Source organism: Pollachius pollachius, assembly GCF_949987615.1.
Source record: "Pollachius pollachius genome assembly, chromosome: 1".
Lineage (NCBI taxonomy): Eukaryota > Metazoa > Chordata > Actinopteri > Gadiformes > Gadidae > Pollachius > Pollachius pollachius.
Genome location: NC_136934.1, coordinates 40862759 through 40889104, shown reverse-complemented (window position 1 = coordinate 40889104; position 26346 = coordinate 40862759). Strand labels below are relative to the sequence as shown.

At 44.5% G+C, this 26346-nt stretch overlaps 1 protein-coding gene across 11 annotated transcripts in view; it reads right to left on the bottom strand.

Annotated features, from left to right (window-relative positions):
* Window positions 1-26346, bottom strand: part of LOC307075670 (plectin-like) — a 106338-nt gene that overhangs the window by 9405 nt on the left and 70587 nt on the right. For 5 of the 11 annotated variants that reach the window (XM_079736340.1, XM_079736344.1, XM_079736334.1 and 2 more), the window contains 29 exons: window positions 23025-23114; window positions 21329-21406; window positions 21089-21193; window positions 19607-19773; window positions 17143-17258; window positions 16672-16769; window positions 15926-16042; window positions 15019-15114; window positions 14577-14704; window positions 13484-13577; window positions 12897-13051; window positions 12141-12456; window positions 11827-11904; window positions 11563-11724; window positions 11119-11223; window positions 10740-10835; window positions 10460-10585; window positions 10029-10181; window positions 9728-9882; window positions 9288-9414; window positions 8838-9021; window positions 7866-8023; window positions 7422-7600; window positions 7166-7304; window positions 6562-6918; window positions 6317-6400; window positions 6067-6171; window positions 5529-5627; window positions 215-3541 (listed from right to left, as the gene is read on the bottom strand). In XM_079736340.1, the coding sequence (XP_079592466.1) occupies window positions 215-3541; window positions 5529-5627; window positions 6067-6171; window positions 6317-6400; window positions 6562-6918; window positions 7166-7304; window positions 7422-7600; window positions 7866-8023; window positions 8838-9021; window positions 9288-9414; window positions 9728-9882; window positions 10029-10181; window positions 10460-10585; window positions 10740-10835; window positions 11119-11223; window positions 11563-11724; window positions 11827-11904; window positions 12141-12456; window positions 12897-13051; window positions 13484-13577; window positions 14577-14704; window positions 15019-15114; window positions 15926-16042; window positions 16672-16769; window positions 17143-17258; window positions 19607-19773; window positions 21089-21193; window positions 21329-21406; window positions 23025-23114 (7194 nt within the window). The remainder of the gene's footprint in view (window positions 1-214; window positions 3542-5528; window positions 5628-6066; window positions 6172-6316; window positions 6401-6561; window positions 6919-7165; window positions 7305-7421; window positions 7601-7865; window positions 8024-8837; window positions 9022-9287; window positions 9415-9727; window positions 9883-10028; window positions 10182-10459; window positions 10586-10739; window positions 10836-11118; window positions 11224-11562; window positions 11725-11826; window positions 11905-12140; window positions 12457-12896; window positions 13052-13483; window positions 13578-14576; window positions 14705-15018; window positions 15115-15925; window positions 16043-16671; window positions 16770-17142; window positions 17259-19606; window positions 19774-21088; window positions 21194-21328; window positions 21407-23024; window positions 23115-26346) is intronic. The other 6 variants (XM_079736341.1, XM_079736335.1, XM_079736339.1 and 3 more) reach the window with 3 other exon arrangements.

The following is a 26346-nucleotide window of genomic DNA, read 5'->3' as shown; positions in this document are numbered from 1 at the left end:
TAGTCCAACATTCCAGACATGATTTGCATGAGCACAGTGCACTGTACAAAAAAAGAACGATTCGAAATCAAAAGGATGTGAATTGATGATTAGTAATTTGGGTGAGAGAGATAACGGCGGAGGTGGAGAGAAATGATTTGGAAAGAAAGTTAGTTTGATAGAGAGGGTTAACAATGACATAGACTGCTCCGTCATGTCATCCTTTACACAATACCTCTTTAGATTTATTTTGAAGTTCTTCGGCTTCCTTTTTCAGTTTATCTTTCTCGTTCTCTAGGTCTGCAATAGCTTTGCGTAAGTCACCGGCCTCTTTACTGTTGTTTAACTGCTGAACCTCTAGGTTTTTTATCTCTGTCTCATGAAGCCTTGCAGCGATCGCGTCAGCTTGCTTCTTGAACTTCTTCGCCTCCTCTTGGGCTTTGCTCTGACCGTCACTAAGTTGAGAAACCTCGAGTTTGAGTTTTTCTGCCTCAGCTATGATCTCCAGTTTTCTTCTCCTCTCCGCCTCAAGAGACTTCTGGTAGCCTTCGGTTTCTTCTTCGAGACGCTGCTGCATGAGCTGTTTGTCCTTGAGCAGTTTCTGAGCTTGTTCTTGAGCCTGGTCCTTTTGTCTCTGAAGCATTTCGGCCTCGGCTTTCAGTGTGGAGGCCTCTTGTATGGCTTGCATTTTTTCTTTGAGCATCTTCTCTGCCAGAGCTCTTTGCTGACTGAGCTCATCTTCCGCCGCTTGTCTAAGGTGGGCCGCCTCTTGGGCTTCCACACTCAGTCTGGCGGCCTCCTCAGAAAGCTTCTTCATGTTCTCAGCCTTGTCTGCAAGGAATTTCTGCGTGTTCTCATTTTCTTTTTTGATAAGGCGCTGGTTTTCCCCTTCGATTCTGAGTTTCTGTTTCAGCAGCTCCTCCATGTGGACCTTTACTTTGAAAAGCTCCTCCTCCACTTGGGCCTTTTGCTTGACCGCATCGCCAACCTCATCTTTCAAGCGTTGGAGCTCATCATCCAAGACATATTTCTGCTTATCTGTTTCATCAAGCTGAAGTTTAACCTTTGTAAGCTCTTGTTCCACTTGGAATTTTTGCTTCAAAGTTTGTTCTGCCAGTTTCTTGTGCTTTGCCATTTCGGCATCAGCCCGTTCTTTCTGTTTGAGTGCAGCGACCTCGGCCTGTCCTCTTTTAGCAGCTTCAAATTCAGCCTCCTTCCTCAATCTCTCTGCATCCTCCTGGGCTTTTTGTTGAACTAAAGCTTCTTGTTCAGCCAACAGTTTTTGGCGCTCTGCCTCTTCTGCTTGTTGACGTAGGAGAGCAGCCTCATTTTCTGCATTCTTCCTAGCAGCTTCTGCCTCTTTGGCTAGTTTCTTGGCCTTCTCATACTCCGCTTTGAGTTTTTGCTGCCCGATGTTGTCTTCTTGTTGTTGCTCGAGGACACTTTGAACTTGATGCTCAGCCGCGCTGCACTTCTGGGCTGCCTGTTGAGCTACGATGATCTGTTTTTCTGCTTCCATGTCAGCCTCCTCCTTCTGTTTTCTGGCTTCTTCAGCTCTCTTTTTCAGACGCTCAACCTCGTCTTGGGCAATCTTGCGTTGCCTGCCAGCTTCTGCTTCTGCGGCCGCGATTTTCTTCACCTTTTCTTCAGCTTCCCTTCTTCTGTGCTCCTCTACAAGGGAAAGCTTCCGGAGTTTTTCTGCCTCTTCTTCTGCTCGAAGTCGACTTTGTTGAGTTTCTTCTGCAATGTTTTTCAGTTTGTTGAGCTCAAGCTCCAAGTCAAGCTTTCCGGAAGAGGCCTTTTCGAAGTTGACCTTAAGAATTCGGATCTCTTCTTCCACAATTCTTCTCTGCTTCAGAGTGTCATCCACGATCGCCTTTTGTCTCTCCATTTCAACCTCAGAGGATTTCTTGAGCTGGACTATCTTCAATTCGATGTCTTGTTTGTGCTGGTTGGCTTGGTCTTCAAGTGCCTTCCTTTGGTAAGCCTCATCTTCAGCATGACGCCTGAGTCTTTCATTTTCAGCCTCCTTCTCTTTCAGGGCGATCTCAGCCTCTGTTTTTGAGCGGGTAGCTTCGTTAATGGCAGCAAGCTTCTCCTTGAGGATCCTTTCAGCTTCTCCTCTCTGGCGAGCAGCTTCGTCCTCAGCGACTTGACGTTGGCGCTTGGCCTCTTCGACAATTGATCTCAGTTTGCCTGCCTCCTCAGCTAGGTCCTTCATTTTGGCTGCTTCATTCTCCAGGAGTTGCTTGCTCTTCTCGGTCTTAGACATGCTCTCTTTTTCTGCCTTGTTTTTTGATTCAATAAGCAGATCCATTTCACTGCGCACTTTGGCCAGCTCATCCTCCAGTTGTTTTCTTTGTTGTTGGGCAGCAACCACTTCGTTCTTCAGGCGGTAAAGTTCATTGTCAAGAAGGGACCTCTGTTGTTCAGCATGGTCAAAGTCTGCCCTCAGGCGGATCAGCTCTTGTTCTGCGTTGAGTTTCTGCTCAGCTGTTCCCTCAGCCAGCTTCCTCTGCCTCTCAAGTTCATTTTCGGCCATCTCCTTCTGTTTCAGGGCAGACTCCTCTGCTTTGGCTCTCCTTTTGGCCTCACGCTCTGCCTCCTCCTTTTGTTTTTCTGCTTCTTCTTGGGTAACAGTCTTTTTCTGGGCTTCTTCTTCAGCCTGGAGTCTCAGACGGAGGGCCTCGTTGGCTTTTTGACGCCACTTTTCAAGCTCTTTTTCAGCCTCCTCCCTGGCAGATTCAGCGTCCTCCTGTTGCTTCTTGAGTCTTGCTGCGTCTTGCTGCAGCTGGAGAACAGTGCCATGTTCTTGTTTGAGGGATTCCTCCAACTTGGTAGTCTTCTCCACATAGGACATGCGCTTGCTTTGGAGCTCAGCAGCTGCACTCTTTTGGGCTGCTTGGTGGGCCACCTTGATTTGCCTTTCCTTCTCTATTTCCGCCTGCTTCATTTGTTGCACGGCCTCCTCTGCTTGCATCTTGAGGTTTTCCAGGTCTTCAAGGGCCCGTTGTTTTTGCTTGGCCGCCTCCTTCTCAGCTTCTGATTTCAGTTTGAGTTCCTCCTCCGCTGCGTGTTTTTTATGCGTCTCTTCGTTGACTTGTATGCGAAGCTTCTCTGCCTCTTCTTGAGCTGCTTTTCTGAGTCTCTCAGCCTCCTCTGCCTTGTCACGAAGCTGGTGTAGCTCAGACTCTGCAACAGACTTCTGTTTTACTGTTGTCTCAAGTTGAATTCTAATGATGCGGATTTCTTCCTCGATCTTAGTGCGGCTATATAAGGCTTCATCCACTTGTTGGCTTTTGTCCTTTATTTGCTGCTCTGAGAGGTTTTTGAGCTCATGCAGCTCCTGCTGGATGTTTTGCTTCTGATTCTGTGCATCAACAGCGACAATATCTCGCCGGCTGACTTCTTCCTGCATTTTGAGCTTTAGCTCCAGGGCTTCTTGCTCTGCCTTTGCAATTGCCTTTGCGTGGGATTCAGCTAACTGTTTTTGTTTTGCTAACTCGGCCTGTATTTCTGCAAATTTTTTCTGCTCTTCCACTTTGTGTTTCTGGGCAGCTTTCTGTATTAGTGGAAGGAAATGGTAAAGAAAGGATCATAATCAAGCAAGACGTTACATTAATTGGCTCCTGTGGAAAGTGGATTGGAATTGTGATTGTTTCACATTCCAATCACACTTGGAAAGAGAGCGACTTAATGTATTGTCTTACTTATTAAATGTTAATGTAAAAGGTTAGATTAGAGTTCACAACAAACATTACGGTGCAATGGATATTAGAATAGATGATGTTAAAATCACGATGCAGTTAAAAAATTTAATCAAACACAAACAAACACAAGCATTGTTAAAGAAAATAATGGATGATGGTAGGGTTGTGGTGGAGGTGGTTGATGTGGTGGCAGGTGAGTGATGATTGGCAATTGAAAAACATGAATACATCACTTCACAACACATGTGGCATGCAGCTGTAGCTTCTCTTGCAATAACTCCTTTAAATCCAGTTATATAGAAGTTAAATATCAACATGAATTCACTAATATTATTTGAACAGGGTTTTTTTATAGCATTGGCAGTAATCTAACTATTGCCTGTTCTGCAAACAATATTCCTTTCATTCTAAAAAAAAATTAATTAGTATTCTCAAGAAATAATTCAATATTAGTAAAGATAACATTATTAACACTGTCCATGTGTTTAAAAGCTTTCATTCATATTATCAAATAAAATAGCGCTTTAATCCTTTGTTAAATCTTTTCGCATCCATTCCCACAGCATCTCACTTCATGCACAAGGGGCTCTTTATGTCCCTATTCTTCAAGAAGTAGGCAAGCAGAGGTCAGAAAGGTGAGGCAGTTGTTAAAGGAGGCAAAAAGCAATTCCATGTTTTAAAACAAAACCTTTGAAAGGGTAAGCAATGACATTGCTTATGATAAAAAGAGAAGGAAGAACTATAGCATATAAGAATAAATTACATTTATACATGAAGTATAGCCGATTGAAGGCATGAAAGTGGAAGTTACAGTTTCAGAAACAGAACATGTGAGATTACATGAGAGAGCAAGATAATGTGTTATTAAGGTACCTTAAGTATAGAGTATAGTTTACCTCTTTAGAGCCCAAACAAGTTAAGCTTTGACCATGCCAAAGCATTGGCAAGCAGTTAAGAGAATCAAAGAAAAGAATGAAACGTTAGGGTTAGAAAAAGTTTGCACATTTGAAAGTAGTTAATTTTGGCCATGGAGAGCTAAAGACCAAAGTTGCAGGGTCTTTGGCTGAAGCATTTAGTAGGAACTGTGAAATGTACAGCCAAATGACAAAAACAAAGGCAGTTAAATAGCAAGACAAGAAAAGGTGCATATTGAAACAAAGGATCCCATTATACTAACATAACAAAAACTAATGCATTATGAATGAGGGATGGATGGTTTGGCCAAAATTAATTTGTATTAATGCGAGATTGAACGATGCTCTACACTAACACTGCATACGTTTGGTCAAAAACTGATGTTTTAATAAAACTCATGCGTCATACTTAATTTTAGAAATGCATTTTGTTATTACACACCATTGCATTAACCCTATACTGCTCCCTGCTTTTTGTTGTGTTAATATTATTTGAAGGACAACACTCAACTAATAATCATACACTGCAAAAAACCTTGCGAATCAGCTACAGCATGCCAATGCTCCACACTTTTTGTCAATGGAAGTGTAAAAGTTGTCACCAGTAAATTCACTGGATTCAATTCACTGTGTGTACGTGTGTGTGTGTGTGTGTGTGTCTGTGTGTGTCTGTGAATGTCTGAACGTGTGTTTGTGTGCATGTGTGTTGGTATGCATAGGTATTGTTCCGTGGGCACTTGTGAATGTTGATATGCGTGAATGCAGGTGAGAGGGAGAGAGAGAGTTGGTTATGTGTGGGTGCATGCATGGGTTTTGGTGGGTGAGCGGAGTGAGCGGACGGTCGGTCGGTCGGTCTGTGGTGTTTGGTCAGGGTAAGGTTTGGGGGGTTCCGCGCATCAGTAGGACCCCGCGGGTTGTCACGCACCTCCTCGTCCTCCAGGCGGCGCTGTGTGTCGGTGATGAACTTGATGTACTGGCTGGTGAGGGTCATCAGCTCGCTGTAGCGCGTCCTCAGCGTCACGTACTGGGGGAAACATTGCAACATGCACCACATTCAGCAGGCGGGCCCCTGAGCCGAAGCTTCCTGAGCTTTGGCTCAGGAAGCGCCGGTCGTGGCACACCACGACCGGCGCCTTGATCAGATTTAAAGTTGTAGGATGTGATGATAAAAAAAACATGATGTTTCTAAGATATATTAAGAGCAATATATCACACACAGCAGATGTGAAATGTCAAATGAAGCAAATGTAAATGATACTAATTATATTGTAAAAATGTTTCATTAGCTCACTAGCCTTGCCTTATCGATGTTTGGAATTCAAACAAATGTTACGGCACACCACACACTGCCTCAGGGAACACCTGTGTGTCTTGCCCCAAAGTTTGGGACAAAGGGCTCTAAGTGATACCAGGGATGTATCTCTGCATCGTCTGATACATGGTGATAAGGAACACACACAGACCTCCTGGATGATGTTATCAGAAGCGGAGTCCATCTTGTTCTTCTTCATGGGTGACGTGAGGGGTTCCACTTGAGCTTTGTAGGCCACCAACTGGAGTTCATAGTCCTGGAAGATAACATTCAGACCACGAGTCTCAGTACATGAATCCCAGAATAAACTTAACAGATACAATGTGAAAGAAAAATGATTTTTAATTTTTAATTGCAAATTCCAAAAAAACAATATTTAAAAAAATGTGGCGTCATTTTACCTTGATGGTGTCAATGTAGGCCTTTGCGTAGTTATGACACTCATCAACCTTGTCCTTGTTGTTCTCAATCTCCTCCAGTAGTTTCTGTAGTGGAAAATGGTTTTAATGCCATTGCATTGACAAACTAGCTGTACAGCGAGAGAGAGAGAGAGAGAGAGAGAGAGAGAGAGAGAGAGAGAGAGAGAGAGAGAGAGATAGAATAGACAACTCTAATGAATTGAAGAACAGTCATCTTAATACAGTACCTTCTCCTGGGCCAGTTGCTCCTTCAGTGTTTTGCTGTCGCTGATGGACACTGCCTGGATCTTCTCCTGCCTCTGCTTGGCGTCTCCGATCCACTGGATGAGCCAGGCGTAGCTCTCCCGGTAGTAGCCCAGCTGGCGGCCCAGCTGCTCCAGCTCCCTGTGGCGCAGGTCCATCTGGGTGAACACGGCCCTCCAGCGGTCCTGCAGCCCGGACAGGTGCCGGTGGTAGTGGTCCAGCTCCACGTCGCGCTCGCTGTGCACGCGTGACATGCGGTCGCTGGCCCCCGACGCCTTCTTTAGCTCAGTCTCCAGGGACTCGAAGGCCGGCTGCTCCGACTCGGCCGCCGTGTGCAGTTTCTGAAAGGGGGGGTAAGGAAGGGAGAACGAAAGGAAGGAAGAAATAATAAATATTAATTAGAATGGCAAGAAAACATTTAAAAGGAAGCAAGAAATCCAAGAACAGAAGAAAAAACAAAAGAACAAACTGAAGTCAGAAAATAAAGAAACACATTGTTGTTTTAAATGAATGAAGACCAACCATTAAGTTCCCACATGGTGAATATATGTATATATCGTATGCAGAAAGCCAAGCCATGTTTGTTACCTTGAGCTCGGCCCGGCAGGTCTCAACCTCCTTGACGTCATTGGGCACGGTCTGGACGTCACGCAGCTTATCCTCGTACTTCTTGAGCACGCCCTCGGCCCCCTGGCTGCTGCGGATCACCACATCCACCGTCTTCAGCCTGGAGGTGACGAAGACGAGAAGAAACACATTGTGTCATTGGATGAATCAAATGGGTGCTCTGGCCTTCTGCGCAAAGGCATGTTCCTGAACCCTACAGCAGTGTTTCTGAACTCACTTCTCCAGGTAAACCGAGGAGAGCATGTGGGCGTGGTCCATCTTCTGCACGGTGACCTGGAGCTCGGAGCGCAGGGCCGGGGCTGAGGCGGGCTGCTGGGGGGAGGACAGTACCTCCTGGGTCTTCAGGGACACCGTGTCCACCTCCTTCTTGATGCGGTCCAGTTCGTTGTGCTCTTTCTACAGGGGAGCAACAGAGAAGGGAATGTTAAGTCAGGCGGAGATCCTTGATCAGGGACACGTACACATTGTACAGTATGGACAACCATGTTATGCTACAAGGTCTATGCTTTCTATTGCATTGAGTGCATTGCACACACGTGAGCAGTACACATTCCTGACCAGTGGAACTGTAACAAAACAACCTATGTGATGGAGAGCAACGGCCAGCCACAGTAGAAGACTATGTACAGAACATGGTGCGTGAGAGGCCTCAGCACTGTACCTTCTGCTCGCTGGTCTTGAGAAGGCATTCCTTCAGGGGCTCCTCTCCCAGGGGCCTGCGGATGCGGTTGACTGTGTGTGTCTCACAGTCCTCGATACGCACACGCAGGTCCTTCAGCTGGGAGGTGTACGACTTGCACACAGACTCATATTGCTCACCTGTGCGGTCGCATGGGTTTGAGTGAAGGAACAGAAGAAAAGGAAACAGGGTTGAATATGTGATCATTGCAGGAATCGCAATGGTGAAGTGGCATGTGGATATGAGATTGTGGACCATAGCGTTGCATGTTTAGTTTGTCTTCGTGAATTAGGGCGAATGTCTGCTCAAGACATACATAAACATCCTTAAACATACGGTAATCAAGCAAGCACAAAACAGTGTTTGGTTGCAATATCTATTCAATATCTCTTCAAAGCTTACATTCAGTGATGTGTGTGCTTTGGCAGCAAGTACACACAATAAAAAGTACATTCAAAGCAATTGGTAACAAATAATTTAAAGCGAGAGGCTATTTAGTGATACTGTTTTACCTATGTGCATGGCAAAATAAAACGTAGCTTTTCAACCACTGCCTCAAAACAACTCTTAAGCCGTGAACCAAACAATCAATGAACACGTGCAATCATCCAGAATCCTTGTGAGCCAGATGAAGCTAAACTGTGGGCGTGAATAGTATCACTTACTGTGTGGACTAAGCAACACAAAGAAAAAACATATTTTCAAGAACATCCCATTTGTGTTTCAAAAGCATAGGCCATACACATGCTCGCTGAGCCAGGCTTCAACCAAATGGCCTTTGTTCAGCTTGAACGTCACTCACCTTTGGGTTTAAAAACCACTGACCCTAAAAAAGGCGAACCGACAATTACATTCAAGGTTTCATACACCAGCTCCGGTATATCTCTGTTTGCGTCCCTAACGCAGGTAAAGGTGCAGATAAGCGGCTACGGTTTGCAGGTGCGGCGCACTCACCTTTCTCCATGGAGCTGAGCAGGTTGTCGAAGTACTGAGTGGTCTTGTTGTACTCCCCCTCCACCTGCTGCCGGTCGTCGGGTCCAAACTGCTGGGAGTCCTGGCTGTCACGGAGGAAGTCCTGGTAGTGGAGCTGCAGGTTCCGGATCATCAGGCGGTACTCGTCTTGCTTCATGCTCTTGAACTGCGGGAGAAAGGGCGGGGTCATGTTATAGGACGTTATAAACTGCCTGCTATAACTTTTTATTACAGCTTAAAGTAGTACTCTATTTTGCATCGAAGCACAACAAATATTTCATGATTTGAAATTTGGGGCCAAAGTCCACCTTGCTCTTGTTTATAAAATAGATTGACCTTGTTACGATGTTGACAATAGCTTATGGATATATCAAAATGTGAGCAATACCGCAAGGTTAACGCCGATATCATTACTGTGAATAGTGGACTGACCATGGTGATGTTCCAGGAGCGGATCACTGTGATGTCCTTCATCAGGTACTGCCATGACAGCAGACCCTTCATGTCGATGTGCATCTGCTGCCACATAGTCACCATCTGCTGGTGGCCTGCGTCCAGACTGGGGAGAGAAGAGGACGTTAGGTAAACAGAGTTCCATGAGTGTATCATTTATAGATATAGCTCAGTTTTTATATAACTTCTAATAATGATTACACATACTTCCTGCATTTACTTTTCATTTGTTATACAATTCATATGTTTCTTCATATATATTCATCATTTACTGTCCTGTATCTCAGGCGGCAGAGACACCAAGTTTTTCTCAGTGCATCTTGCAACAAATACAAAAATCCTGTGCATCTGAACGACTAGAGACACTGTAGGGTTTAGTATGGCATAGTACAGTGTGGCATATAAATGTGTTTCCTTACCTAGCCACACTGTCCATAGCATCCTTGTTGACTGGAGGAACCATGAAGCACACGGAGGGCACTACGGCCTCGTTGCCTGAGCGGTTCAGGATCTTCCACTTGAAAGGCGCAGAGTTGTTGAGCAGAGCACACTCATCTCCCTTATGGACTGTGATCTGCAAACATCAGGTCACAGATGGAACCTAGTCAGACAACCGGTGGTGTCTTGGCTAAACAAGCCTGCAGGAACCTTTTGGATGGTCCTTGGATTTAAGGGTTAGGTTTAGACTAGGCTGGTGAAAGCATAATGGGGAATCCTAACCTCAGCCTGCTTGAAGTCGCAGACGGCCTGGATGGGTAGCTTTCCTTTGATGGCGGTGGTGGGGTTGCGAGGCTTCAGCTGGATGATGGTGCGAGCCCTCTTGTTCAGGCTGCTCACGTTGGTCTTAACCTCGTTCAGCTGCTCCTTCTCCTCCTGTTAAAGACACAACGACGATGACAATGTAACACCCGACAACATCATTTTGGTCTCAAGCGATCTAAAAGTCTAGTTTTAATGTTGAACCCTCTCACTGGTACTGGATTTGCTTTGGTTTAATGTATGTTTTTACTGATATTTGTTTGTTTGTTAGTTAATTGCATTGCATTTGTAAAGTGAACTTGTAAAGTGACTTCTCAGAAAAGCGCTTTTCGATTAATATAATATTAATCTAGCATTATCATGGACAGCCTAGGAGCAGTGAGCCAGCCTACCGCAGCGTCCTGCAGAAGGTCTTCCAGGCGCGTGGCGGTGGTGGCACGGTCGCAGCTGTACTTCTTCTTCATGCTCTCCTGCATCTTCCTCATCTGCTCCTGAGACTCCTTCACGTCGGCAAAGAACTGAGGGGGGGACAGACACAAGTTTTTGCAAACGCTCTGTGGCCTTCAGTTCGGTGTGGTACGCAGGGAGCGCGACAAACCGCCTCATCACCATCATCGCCGTGTGATGCGGCGCATTCCCCATCGAGAACTGAAGCGCTGCTATTTTGTGTACCTGGTAGTAGGAAGTGTTCTCTTTTTGATGAGCTTCGATGCAGCAGCACAGCTGAAGGATCCAGCTCCACTGAGTCTGCAGCGCAGCTGTGAAGGCCTGGAGGATGCAGAGACAAGGATGGGGGGAAATCAAAGGAGATGAGCCAATGGGTCCCAGTACGTGCTGGGGATATATCTGTTTTATAATGAGGTAGGGACTACTCCTAATGTATATTAGTTCGGGATCAAATGATGATCATATGATAATTCATAATAATCATATTTTCATGCATTTACAAAGTTATTTAGCCACTCATATGCTTTGAATAGAAGGTTGCGTGTGTTGCATAAGATGATCTATACTACGTGTTTCGAGATATTGTTGATGGTGTTGTGTTTACCTCCACCGTCTTCTTGCCCGGGTGTCCCTCCCTGATCAGTTTGTCCCCGGTGATCTGGATGTCGTTGATCTTCTTCTCCCTCAGCTCCAGCTCCCGCATCAGACCCTGAAGACGACAGAAGAGATCTGTGTTCACAATGCGTCATATTCACTTATACCTTCTCATTCCTTCCATTCAAATCTATCGATTCACTGTTCCGTGAGGTGGTTCAGTCTAGAGTTTATTGTTTCTCCTAATGCAGTGTTTTCCAGCCTTGGGGATCCCACGTGAGGTCGCCTGATATGCATTTGGGTTTGCAAATAAGATTATTGTTGTTATTATTATTATTGTTGTATTGTTGGTATTACATTCATTTTGCAAACAAATTCAGGGCTAATAAATGTAAGGGACAACTGCAATAAAGTATGGGATTGGTTGAACAGGGACTGCGTCAGGCCCACCCACCGAGTAGTTGTCCTTCTTGGCGGTCATGTTGGAGTTTCTGTCGCTCCAGTCGAAGTTGACCTCTTCCTCCTCTTTGTCATTGAGCCACATCAGCTCTTTAGTGGCGGCGCTGACAAAGCCGTTCAAAGACTCCAGGTTCCTCAGGCGCGACTTGGAAGAGTTCTGAAATATGCAGCAAATCATGAGTGAAACACGGCAAATATTAAATGTAGTATAGAAATAGAATATAACGTGGCATACATTGTAATGATTGAGTATATTTACCAGTAGTTTGGCGTACTGAAGTTCCAGTTTACCCAGGTAATCTCTGTATGCTCCCTTGCTAACAGGAGACAGCTGTCCCTAAAGAGAGTACATTTTTACTGGACTTACAGAGAAAATAGCAAAGGGACAATAACAAAGCAAGCAATCGAGAAATTATTTTGTTGAATATCTTTCAACAATAATGTTGTCTATCATGCAACATCGAAAAAAATATTTCCCAAGTTGTTAAAAAATTGCCCCATGAAATCTTCCAAAATGCCCCCAAAGAACATTACATGAGGCAAAACCAGCGAGTCCTCTACCCTGGCACGTACCTCATCAGTCTTGGCCCTTTCGATCTTGGCCCGGAAGTCCTCAACGCTCTGGTGGAGCCCCCGGTGGCTGCCCAGGTTGGACTCCACGGTGGGCAGGTCTGAGCCCCACTCGGACTCGTTGATGCGGCGCTGGTTCTCCTCCACCCAGGCCAGGAGGTCCTGGGCATAGCGCAGCGTGACCCCGTCCAGCTCCGGCCGCCCCTTGGAGGACTGGCTAACCTGGGCTACTTGTTGCATGGTGGTCGTCAGGGTGGTCTTCTGACGCAGGTTGTGATCCGTGCGCAGGTTCACCAGGCGCTCATGGAGGCGGTAGACCCTGCAGGAATGGAAACATCATAATGGGTTATTGTTTTGCTCTGCACATATTTGGAACCAGTCCATTAATTGAGGGCAGCTGGTTAAAGCTGGAGTAGGCAATCTGGAGAAACCAGCCAGAGTTAGCTCGATTTTTTAAGTACCCAATCGAAAAGGTAGACAAACAAGGCGTCCATTGAATCCTTTTACTCAAGCCAAATTAAATGAGGGATTAGCTTATTATAGTCAGCAAGACTACTGACTGTAATAACACAGCAAGAGATTGACATTCATTACATTTTTTGTCATTGCACTTGATTTATTGACTGCTGTCGGGACGTAAAGAGATTTTCCAACAAATAGCACTATAAATGCTTCTAAAATAAATGACCTACCCTAGTTTTAACATCTCAGAGTACAACTGTGAAAAATAATGAAGAAAATCCTTTGCTCTTCACTGACCTGCGATATATCTGCTCAGACTGCAGGTGGCGCCCGTCCTTCAGGAACTGCACGTCGTTGAAGAGCAGGCGGATCATGCCGTCGGCCTTATCCAGGTCCCGCTCCACCTCTGCTGTGTAGCGAGCTGGTTTCCCTGAATTCAGCAGACGGAGGTCCTGTGGGTCACAACATAGATATTTAGATTCTTCAATAATGAGACAGGAGACCCAGGAGAGTCACAAAGCAACAATATGGAACCGTAGCTAATGAAATACCAACTCTTCACCTCAGACACTGTACAAATTGCACAATAGAAAGCCTTTTCTTATTTCTGTAGGAACATTTACTAGACATTAATAAGTGAAAATGTGAAGGTGTAAGACTATCCAGACTCAACCCGTTCTTTAATAGGAGGAAATATCTTATGCCGTAGCTCACGGTGGAAAATTAAAAAAAGCCAAGTAAGATGACAATGGGATTGCTGACTAGTAATCCTGGATGAATAGAAACAGAGGGAGGGAGAGAACAGAGTCCTGTTGTTCTCCCAGGATGGTGACCTGTCTGGGACAGGGGTCTGTCTCGGCCCGGGGTCTGTATGCGTGACTCACTGTCTGCATCTGGCTGTCCAGCTGGTTGAGCTGCTCCTCACAGACGCCCGACTCCATCTGGACCTTGATGACGATCCTCTGGAGTCTCTCCAGCCTGGGGGTGGGGAACAAAAGACAAGGAGAGGGATGACGACCTTGTTTGGTGAAGACATCCCAAAAGTATGACCCGAGCAACATCTGTAACTTCAGAGAGTCGGTCACTATGTTGGTTTATTGTGTTGGCTCAATTAGTCAACCAACCTGAACTTGTGCACAGATACACAAACAGATACACAAAAACACAGACATTTCTGTGAAAAAACAGGATACGGGAAACACGCAGCACTAAACAAAAGCCTCGCTCAGATCTGACAGAGGTATGTGACGGAGCAGGTAGTGTAACCTATGAGGGTCCGTCCAAAAGGCCATGGGACAAGTGATCGTCGGTTCAAAATAATCAAACCGGATCCAAACAAAAAAACATATTTTAAGGATATTTTTAAGAATATTTTATGTGCGTGTGTGTGTGTGCCAGAGTGTGTGTGCATGTGTTTGTTGCATTTGTGTTCTCCACCCCTTTAAATCAACAGTGTTTAGATAGTGTTGTTTCCCGATCAAACATTTTTTTCCTTTTGAGAATTAATACTCCACTAATCAATGGAGATGATAAATACAGAGTTCAATCTCAATGAATGATGACCTATATAATTCAGCTGTATGGTGCAAGCCAATTTGCTCTCTGAGGGGTAGCAATCGATAGCTATATCTGTACGAGGAATGCTGAACAAGTGAATTGTCATAACAGCTTGATACGTTTTAAAATGGCAAAATAGGAAGGTTGCCCAACATGCCAAACATTACCCAAACTGACATTGTTACTTATCGTCCGTATGTGAGTGATTTTACGGAAATAGTCGTTGAACCTGCTGCAGGTTAGATTTTACAGCAATATTTGGAGTATAATTCAAACCGAAGGTGCATGAATGCATCACGTCTTACCGGCAGAGGAACGTATGGAGGGAGGGAGCATAGTGTTGTTTATATTCTAAATCTTGCTCTCTTCTACTCTGTCTTTACAGCGCTCATGTCTTACCGACAGCAGCTTTGTGCTCACCTTTCAAACTCTATTCTGAGCAGCTTTTCTCTATCCAGGCAGGCAGAGTGCAGGCGTCCCCATTCCTTCTCCACGTCGATGGGGTGGTAACCTGGGGGCACCTTCACCTGGCCCGCACGCACCGCGCTCTGTAGGCAGATGGGACACCATAACCCATCACGATAGTAGAGAATAGAGTGGAGAATAGAGCAGAGGAATGACTAGAGAATCGATTGGAGAATAGAGCAGAGGAATGAGTAGAGACGACGGTATAGAAGGTACCCTCTGTAAGCATATAAGCATTTAATTCCGGGACTAGAGAAATAAAGTAGTTGATAATGGAGTAGAGACTAGAGTATAGTAGAATATGATTAAAAGAAAAATTAGTAGTGTACTACAATAAACCATGATACAATACAATGCACTAATATAATATAGAAGGGTAGAGATAGGGACGACTTGCCTCAAAGGTTTGATAGATCTGGTTTGAGCGGTTCTTCTCTAGCTCTTTTGCAGGCAGTTCTGTCTCTTTGAACTTTAAGAACTGGCGCCACAGGATCTGAATGGGAAACATAACAGTGTTACTTATAATAATACTTCAACAACACACAACAATCATTTTGTTATGTGTTTCCAAGAAAAAGTAGCCACTCTTTGTATCTCATTTTATGCTTTTTACTAATTATATAGCTAGGTACCTATCGCATTACTGTGGTTTTATTTTTTAACATACATACTGAATTGACTAACTATTAAAGTTGAATATTAATCAAAATGGGACAGCATTATAAACTTTTTATGTAAACAAAAGAAAAACCAACACACACGTGTACAACACACACACACACACACACACACACACACACACACACACATAAACACAGAGAGTGAGAGTTAATTGTGTGACTAACAAGAGCAGACAGGGTGTGTGTGTGGCGCAGCTGTATCTGGAGCTCTGGCTGGGAGTGGCCCAGTGGAGTTGTGTTAAGAGTTTACAGTTGATAGATCGGGCCCTCAGGCTGTTAGTTTCACACAATGCACCGTGTGCCAGCTGCCCCATCCAGCTCTCCTCATACATGATACCTTATTCATTTATGACAGTGAAGAGGACACAAGCTTCATTTCTTCAGAAAAATTATATTGTGTGCTTTTATTTACACATGGTTCTATTGTGTCACTCATGTTTGTTGTATTTGTATTATTTCAGTGGGCATGAATTCCCACACCCACACCTGAGCCCACACACACACCCACGCTCAACAATATTGCACTCCGCGGAGAGACCGCAGACGCGACTGTAAACAACTCTTTGAAAGCCCAATACTGAACAATAGCGTCTGGAGCATCCCAAAATGGTGGTCGCTGCTCACCTCAATCTCCTCATAGCTGCCAGGGAACTTCCTCTCCCCGAAGATGGTGATGTGGTGTTGGATCCACTGCAGCAGCAGGGTCACCAGCTCATAGTACTCCTGCCAGCGTAGCTCCAGCTGCTCCAGCAAGCACAGCGACACAGGGGCAACAAAACAACAAGCACCAAGGAAGTCAGTTTGGTGGACAGGGAGGACAGGAGGGCTATTTTCACCCTGTTGTTTCCCATGTTTCCCAGGGGCCCCTCCGACACCATGCTAACTTAATTTAGTATCGACAGGCCTGGCATTGTGCTGCACCAAGCGCTTATTGAAAAGAGAGAGAGAGAGAGAGAGAGAGAGAGAGAGAGACACACAGAGTCAGAGTCAGAGAGACAGATAGAGGGAATGAATAGACAGGATCATTGTCAAGGTTTGATGATCGTGTGGGAAGATAAGGTAGGAGGGTAACGAAACACCCACACTATGGCTGAATGATTAATTTGACCTAATTTGACCAAGCTAATTGCACTTAAAGTGCAATGGAAGTCCTGTGATCAGAGATGCTCAAGACCTCTGTCAGAGTTCCTAGGTCGTGGCTTGTCTTGGACGACAGTGTGTCCACAAGAGGTTTTATCATACAGGTCACAAGCCTGACTTCAACAATTTAACTTTAATAATCTGAATGGCATTGACCCAAATCGATCTATCTAGTTATATCTATCTCAGCATCTATCCCCCCAGAGGAACGGAGAACACTGGCTACTTACGTGGCCTTCCTGTGCCTCAGGGATGCGGGGCATGGCGTCGTACAGGGACGACACGTAGGTGATGATGGACTTCTCATCAGGGTGAGCAACATCCACATCTATGGAAGGAAATGATGGAACCATGAAGTCAAGGTTGGTCTCGCTAGCACACATCATCACTACAGTGAATCAAAACACGGTTAAAGTCTCCTCCAACACTTCTGTTCTGTTATCTTTGAAATGGACTCAAACATAATCATTAGCTGAATAGGTCAAATTAGTATTTAGTTTGGGTTATATGTGGGTTGTAGATGATACAACATTGTCAAATATACTATACTTCTTCTTGATAAACAAACTGGTAAGAATATATGTTCTTCAAGTCTACTCCTGCATAGTATCATGGCCAACATATTGTACTTGTGGCTTACCCTGATGTCAATAACAACGCTTGCATAAGTAACATTGGCAGAGGTGACTTGGGTCTCTTACCCTCTGGGTCCAGGAGGCGGGTAACCCCCAGGTCTTTCTCAGCCACGTTGAAGGCCTGTTCCAGGTTCTCCAGGTTGGTCTGTCGATACACTCTACCCATGTCCACGAGCCTGGGCCTTTGGGAAACACAAGCACGGGTCATGAGTGTTCCACCTTTCCTAAAAGAGCCCATTTACTCAAGAGTGGTAATGTCCTCACCATCTCTAAGGTTAATTTAACATTATGTAAGCTGAAACCGTCTGCGTCAACGTTAGCAGCTGGTCAAACATGTAGAAGTGTGGACCCTGTGGTCAACTTTTTACCGGTGGCAATAGGTGTCCATAATAGATTTTTTGCTGGCGCTACCCCGCCATATTAAGAGCACTCAATAGAGTTGTAGTACTGTAAAATCCTAAATCAAAGTAAATATACCGTAACCTAGGCGTATGGAAATTTGTTAACAAAACATTACGTTCAATAAAACATCAATCAATAACATACAAATATGTTCTTGATTATAAACAGATAAAATGTAATATTTGGCAGTATTATTCCAAAATAAAATAATTGGGAAGACTGCAAAACCAATGACTTAAGATGGATTGAGTTATCCTGATGTAAACTCTGGGTTCCTTCAAAGTTCATCATCACCGTGTGGAAGAAGAATGTTCAGTGCAAGAGCACACCTGCCTTGTTAATCTAAAAAAAAAAGAAGCTAGCTGGCTCCCCTGGGCATTTCACTTGCACTGGCATCACGCAAAGCAGCCGGTGAGCATTTCTGACACATAGAGCCGCTACATAAACCAAACTCTGACATATTTGCTCAATTGACTGCGGCCCTCACCCATTTGGGGGAAGGAAGTGTACAAAGGGAGAGTGAAAGAGAAAAACAAATAAGACTAATTCTATTTACACACTTGGTACAGAGAAAAAGAGAAAGTGAGTGAACTCAAGTGACTCCAAATACATCTGAAACCACCACCTCCAACAGAGTCGGCTGCATAATGAAAACATATTTCCAGAGGACACGATTATGCTAAACTTAGTTGAATGAAACATCCGAGCAGACCCATGATGCTGTTTAATACGATGACCGGTGGCGGTGAAAGCCTGGTCTCCGTTGACGCGCGGGGCCTGTCTGTAGCGCACGTTGTGGCAGTAGACCTGCCCGTCTGCACAGGGAGGGCTGCTGCTGCTGACAACACGACACTCCCTTCCATCGCAGCTCGCGGAGCTCCGGCTTCGGACCGCTGAGATGCGGCGCCTCCCGGATGAGGTCGAGGCCCTGGTCCCCTGAGAGCTCCAGCCGGAGACCCCCCCCCACCCTGATGGAATGTCCTCGCACACCATCACCACGCTGTATCCAAGGTCACTGTGCCTTCTCCACCTGCCACCTCCGCCAGCAGGCAGGCTGAAGCGGGTCGCCTTCTTATACTTCTCCTTCTTCTTCGAGTTAAACATGATGATCCGATGTAGGATGAATTTCAACAGCAGTCCGTCCGAGTCTAGCAAAAGCCCTGCACTTCCGTGGCTAAGCGGAAGTGGACACAACCGCACAATGGAACTCTTGATGCTAGGTGTTGTGGTTTGAATTGATTAGCTCTTTCTCAGGTCTGCGTCATCATCATGAGCCGGTCATCTGGAGGAATTCCTCTTCCTCGTTTAACTCAGCAACCAACGTTGAGAAGTATACTTAAAAAATCACGTAGAAAACGACTGACGCTTCCCTGTCCAAGTCACAAGCACCGAGTGCGCTGATCCCATCTCTCGCTACTGTCTCTCTCTCACTGTACTTTATTCGAAAATAAGGCAGCTGCCAGGCCAGCCCTACTGGCGTGCATTAAGCACTTTTTTTTTTTCCTTTTTCACTCTCCCTCTCAAAGCGGGGCAGTAACATGCTCAAGCTTTTAAAAGAAACTCGTCCCTGCGGCTAACCTTTCTTTTACCTTCTCTGAAAGGCTACAAAAACCACGCCTAGTTGAACAATTAAGTCTCCCTGGGCGAATGCCTGAGCTACGTCGTTTTCTGGTAAAAGATAGCATCGCAGTTCCCACAAAACGGTCATCCGAATACTAGCTGCTTGGTAAACTGATCTGAGCTGAACTTTTAAGGAACAAATTAGGTTTAGGGCAATTTTCTGTTTCAATTCACTGCTAATAAACAAATTATATATAAAAACATAAATGGTTTATCAAGAGAATATCATTGTCAACTGTTATAAATAAATGTATATATATATATATATATATATATATATCTATATATATATATACATACATATATTCCATCCTTGCATTTAGCCATAGGGACTGAGGAGGTATTCATGGGTTACACGTTTTTACTTGCAAAAGATCATTGAATAATTGGTAGCGGGCCAAGGCCCTATTTCTGCCCTCCTACAATTGCTAAAACACCCCTCATCTGTATATACTGTAAAGCCCTGAAGTAGAGCCAACCTGCAGAACTGCATGACCAGTCCACTTACTGGTGCCTGTGGATGACGGCGTTGAAGAGCTTGCCATCCCGCCAGCTGGTGGTGAAGTTGTCGCAGCGGATGCCCTGGTAGTTCTCCGTCATCGTCTTGGACCAGAGCAGCAGCTTCTCCTTGGCCGTCATGTCCTCCGACTGGCCGTTCACCTGAATATCTGAGATCTGACCCCCACAGCGACACGAAGCAGCGGTTAACACCAGAGTAGGGGGCACGCAGTCATGGCGATTTATTGGTAATTAAAATGTTAAATGTGTTAATCATGAGTGGAACCCGAAACCAAACCAAAAAATTATCTGTGCTTATTGGAATTCCCCCTCCTGTTAATTTATTATTGAGTCAAATAAAGAATAAAATTAGCTTGTGAATGTATTGGGATTCCTATGTGAGTGTGTGCTTTACAATCGCACAGCTTTTTCCTCTCGTTGCAACTAACTATTTGACGATCATTCTGCAAATAATTGTGTGAATTGTTAGTATGTTGGTCCTAAGATCCAACATCTCCCTGGTGTTCCCTGGGTGTATCCAATATCTATTGTGAGGGTGGTGCATCTGTGCGCGTGTCCACATGTCTATGTGTCTGCGCATGTGTATTTGTGTTTGTGCGCATGTGTGTTTCAGCATTAAGTGTATCAGATTCCTTCTTCACCACGGGTATCACACCTTCTCTCTCCTCTGTGATGAGCTGAAAGCCGTCATGACTCACCAACAGCTGCACATCTGATGTTCTTCCAAACAGTTTTAGAAGAGGGACACCTGATCTCTTTCTATGGGCTCACTTGTTGATCATCTGTAGCTATTTCGAATGGCTTTGCCAAGCTTTAATCCAAGCTAATATTTAACTAGCAATTCAAAATTTGCTGTTCCGACTCAGTGCCTGGTCTACCTATAGAAAGACCCATCTGAAGTTATGATTTGGGTTTACTTGCATTGATATCTAGTTGTAGCATCCACTATTTGGTTTCGGGAAGGCTGGGATTGTGTTGGGCCTGGTAGAAGAAACACTCTGTGCTCCCAGAGCCAGATTTCAACTTCAACATAGGATTAATCATTGGCTTGCTGAGGGTGTTGCCCATCCTGTAGAAGGTGCTCCAACTAGGCAGGGCTATATATCTACATGGGAAGTTCCAGCTGCCTGTGATTTCTGACAAGCCCTACCCAGGGCAATCAGCCCGGACATGACTCATAATGTTGAAAAGGGAGTGAGTGCAAATTTCTGATACTCAACCCTTGGATATTAAACAAATATTTGATTGGGGGTGAGCAGTAAAAAATCATAAAAGCACCAAACCACCACCGATAGGATAGGTTTTCATTGACATTTGATTGAGAATTCAAGTAATGCTTTTGAGAGGAGTGGAACATGAGTCCCCATTGATTGGTCTGGAACGGTAAGGTCAGAGGTGACAGCTGCCCGATTGAGATCCCAGAGAGAGAGAGAGGATGGCGGCTACCACGGTGATGGAACATAACACTGACAGAGCAGGAGACCTGGAAGTGGAGGATGATGGTCCAGATCAGGCCAAGCGTCAGCTTGGGGTTCCCGTCTGCAATGTCATCGTTCCTGATGTTCACCAGCTTGACCTACGGAGACGGAGGAACAGAACGCAAAAAAACAAAACACAGCGACGTCAGAATGTTCTCGCTGAAGACATATTTTGCCAGAGCCTTTCAGCTTGTTGTTGTTGCTTTTGTTACGAAGCGGGTAGAATCTCATACCTGGCGGAGCCTCAGGAAATCCAGCGCTATCTGTACATTCTGCAGTTTGTGGAAACGCATGCGCCCTTTCTCCCTGGGCTGTAGAGTGGTAATAAAGAGATTAGATATGCATTCACAAATAGCAGCACCTCAGACACACACATCCTGTGGTGCCTTCGGAGAACTTCCTTGCTGGATTGGAGTAATAGGGAGAACAAAATAAAGATACATTTTATCTTTTAGATAAAGATAAAAGAAAAAATGTAGGAAAACTAGAAAAGGCAACAGAAAGGCAGTAAATATGGGAAGTGCTGGTGACTCAACAATAAATATAATGATACAGTATTAATTATATTACGCAAACAAATGGGATGAAATGCAATACATCAATCAAAGGAAAGACAATAAATAATTGAAAGGGAACATAATATCTATGTATTGTAACATTGTCTACGCCCTGTCCACATATATGTATAGACAGCGTGTACACTCTTTCCATGAGGTGAAAGAGTGATTCATTGAGGCCACTGCCAGAGAACATCATGCACAGCCACAAGAAGCACAATGCAGATGGAGCAGAAGGAGACCATGGAGGAGAAGGGGAAGAAAGAGAAGGGGACTAAGAGAACAACATGCTCACTCACCAACCGCAAGCTCCTGCCCACATCCCTCTCCCTTGGCTAGCCCCAACGAGAGAGTGATTAGGAATGGAGGCAGAGGACGAAAAGGCCAGACGGAAAGTTTCAGCACACAAAGAAGACGACGGCCAAACAGTTGCACACAGGAAGGAAGAGTGGAGAGGGTCCGGAGGAGAGGAAGATGAGGCAGAAGAGAGAGAGAGAGAGAGAGAGAGAGAGAGAGAGAGAGAGAGAGAGAGAGAGAGAGAGAGAGAGAGAGAGAGAGAGAGTGCCAGGTGGTGGATTAAACTCTTCAAAAGCGAACATTAGCAATCTGGGAGTGAGGAAGAGTGGAGAGGTTCACGAGGAGAGAGGGAGAACCAGACAGGTCAAAAAGTTCAGACGGTCTGAGCAGAAACGAGCAAGAACGAGATAGAGGGAAAGAGAGCGAGATTGGGGTTCATCTGTTAGGTCCTCAAAGTGAGCAGAGCATGAGTAGGTGGAGCAGCATAGAGACATGCAGCCTTCCATAAACATCTAAATCACTAGCATGTCAGCCAGCTGTTCCACTCTGAATAAAGACACATTACTTATGAATTATGTGTCCTTATTCAAAGCGGATCAAGTTGGACAGAAGTTAACAATGGTTGGTGCATCTGGGTTTATTCGCCTACTGGCCCCTCCCCACCCCTTTTAGTAGGTAAACCAACCACAGTTATTATGGACTCCACTGTATAAATAGCAGTGTTGCTTTCAATAGATCAACATTAAAATTGATTTTGTGTTAAACCATACATTCAAGCAGATTGCAGGTACATTTCTGCAGGTTTTCCTCCAAAATGGCACCATGCCACAAAGGGAGACATTGGCAGTATGATCAAAGGAAGTAAGAGCCTGTGTTTGACTGAGGTTGGGTATTTAATTGGCTCCTTTTCGGATGCTGATTAATAATTGGCTTGTGACAGATGACTCAGAATGACAACAAGGGTTGGGCTCGGAGGCAGGGTGCTGGTAGCACAAATCGTGCTGCTAGCACAAGTTGTGCTTGACGCCGTTAGCCATACTGAGGCTTGAGCAACAGGGAGTTTGGGTTGACTCACCAGGTGTTCCCCAGAGAGGACCTCCAGGAGGGAGATCAGGTTATGTCCATCTCGGAGATCCTCATAGAGGTCAGACACGTGACGCTGAGACTGGAAGAACAGCACAGAGACATGAAGAAGAAGACCGTTATTATCACAGAACAACAAACACACAAACAGGCGTCACATGATAGGATCAATAGGATCTATTTATAGTTTATGATTTTATCTAGCGATGCACCATCATGGAAATAATTAAGATGCTGAAGTTGAATCGGAGGAGAAGATACTTGGTCAAATACTGAAGAATTACAAAGAGATGCAATTTACTTCAAAAATAGCCTTTTGATCAATTTAAATTCATTACAAATTCATTTCATTAAATTTGGGCTGTAATAACAGCATGCTATTTACAGTTTAAATTGATAATCAATAACCAGAATACCAGTAAAATAGATTTGACAAAATATATATTCGGTCAAAATTATGCTTTTAGGTATATGCAGTCACATACCACACAGCAACACAGGCTATTTCTATTAGCCAGCCATTTGGTGCATCACTAGAAATAATATGACTTTCTGTATCGGCTGCTATGCTCTTCAGAGTTCACCTCGGAGCAAAACACACCCAGTACCCATCTACACAGGGCGGGAATGCATCGCCCCAAGCAGCTATGCATGCAGGCTTTTCGACCCCAGCTGAGACGTGCCAAACACAAGTCAGCAGCTGCCTTCTCTGACATGTTGAATTATAGCCCTCTGATAAAAATATAGAATACAAAGAAAGACAGAAAAATAAAATAAGTGATGTGTAGAGGTTTCCAGTGTGAAAACAAGCACACTGAGGAACCAGAACAAGCCTTGGTGGGGGTGGGGGTGTGATCATCGTATCATCCAGAGAGAACTGGATTTGATGGTTTATTTTTGTGCATGTGAGGTGAAGCAGTGGAACGGCTCCTCTGCTGGTTCAGACGCGTGCGATGTGCGTGTTCGAGCGATCATCGTGTTGTGATACTGTGTAACCGTACGAGATCTGTCATAGAGCTGGCCAAGTGCAAGAAAAACCTACCTCCACACTCCAATGCTGGCAAGCGATGAAGAACACAGAAGAACAGATGGGGGGAGAGGTTAGAGACGTGAGAGAATGGAGTCATGTGGCAGAGGTTCGGAATATAGCCACATTGATTAGTAATTTAGTTGACGAAATGATAGAGAATACCAAGTTATATATATCATACAAACATACTGTTTTATGTTGTTATATGATGTTGTTTTGTTCGTGAAATGAAGGCGTGGAGTCACTGACACTTTTCCAGGTGTGTCTTGTGGATAGGATAGTAAAGGACAATGAAGGGAAATTCTCTGCTGCAAGTCACAACAGTTACACGATTTATGTTGGCATGGATAGAAATCCACTTATCTTCTTCTAAGCATGAGGACTCCACCCTCCTGTCTGCAGAACATTCATACATGAAGCAGACCTGGAAAGGGGAAGGTAACTAGCTGTATAGGGCCACTAGGGACCACTGTTTACATATTTAAAAAGGTGTGTTCAAATTGGAATGGAAATCTATGGAGACCATGTGATGCAAATCACTTGCAAATGTCACTGTGAAGATGAATGTATTTGATAATATTATCAAGTTTGTGTGCACTGTGTGAGCTATGTTTTCATATATTGAAGCCAATGCTCGATCCATCATCATAGGCTAAATTAGAACATGCTGAAGGGACTGCAGCAGACTCTCTGTATGTGATCAGAGTAATAGCCCACAGATGACTGACTCGGTGAAACGAACCGCTCACTTGTGACCAAACCGACCATTCAATCGCTTCCTTTCTGAGGTTAAAAAACAAATGCACTCACAATTTTTATCACAAACAATGTTATTATCTGTTAAAACCACAAACGTCATGTTATTCAACAAATGTCGTCTTTCCAAATTGTTTGGCATATTTCTTAACACACTGGAATGTGGCCACTTTATTGATCCATCCATCATTTTCTACTAATAACCATCAATTGGTGTGATTTACTTGAAGCTGAATGTGAAAAAGCCCCCATTTTGAAGCCTGGCAAACTTTTAACCCCCTAGTGATTTACCTCGGAGCAAAACACACCCAGTACCCATCTACACAGGGCGGGAATGCATCGCCCCAAGCAGCTATGCATGCAGGCTTTTGGACCCCAGCTGAGACGTGCCAAACACAAGTCAGCAGCTGCCTTCTCTGACATGTTGAATTATAGCCCTCTGATAAAAATATAGAATACAAAGAAAGACAGAAAAATAAAATAAGTGATGTGTGGAGGTTTCCAGTGTGAAAACAAGCACACTGAGGAACCAGAACAAGCCTTGGTGGGGGTGGGGGTGTGATCATCGTATCATCCAGAGAGAACTGGATTTGATGGTTTATTTTTGTGCATGTGAGGTGAAGCAGTGGAACGGCTCCTCTGCTGGTTCAGACGCGTGCAATGTGCGTGTTCGAGCGATCATCGTGTTGTGATACTGTGTAACCGTACGAGATCTGTCATAGAGCTGGCCAAGTGCAAGAAAAACCTACCTCCACACTCCAATGCTGGCGAGCGATGAAGAACACAGAAGAACAGATGGGGGGAGAGGTTAGAGACGTGAGTGAATGGAGTCATGTGGCAGAGGTTCGGAATATAGCCACAGTGATTAGTAATTTAGTTGACGAAATGATAGAAAATACCAAGTTATATATATCATACAAACATACTGTTTAATATTGTTATATGATGTTGTTTTGTTCGTGAAATGAAGACGTGGAGTCACTGACACTTTTCCAGGTGTGTCTTGTGGATAGGAAAGTAAAGGACAATGAAGGGAAATTCTCTGCTGCAAGTCACAAAAGTTACACGATTTATGTTGGCATGGATAGAAATCCACTTATCTTCTTCTAAGCACGAGGACTCCACCCTCCTGTCTGCAGAACATTCATAAATGAAGCAGACCTGGAAAGGGGAAGGTAACTAGCTGTATAGGGCCACTAGGGACCACTGTTTACATATTTAAAAAGGTGTGTTCAAATTGGAATGGAAATCTATGGAGACCATGTGATGCAAATCACTTGCAAATGTCACTGTGAAGATGAATGTATTTGATAATATTATCAAGTTTGTGTGCACTGTGTGAGCTATGTTTTCATATATTGAAGCCAATGCTCTATCCATCATCATAGGCTAAATTAGTACATGCTGAAGGGACTGCAGCAGACTCTCTGTATGTGATCAGAGTAATAGCCCACAGATGACTGACACGGTGAAACGAACCGCTCACTTGTGACCAAACCGACTATTCAATCGCTTCCTTTCTGAGGTT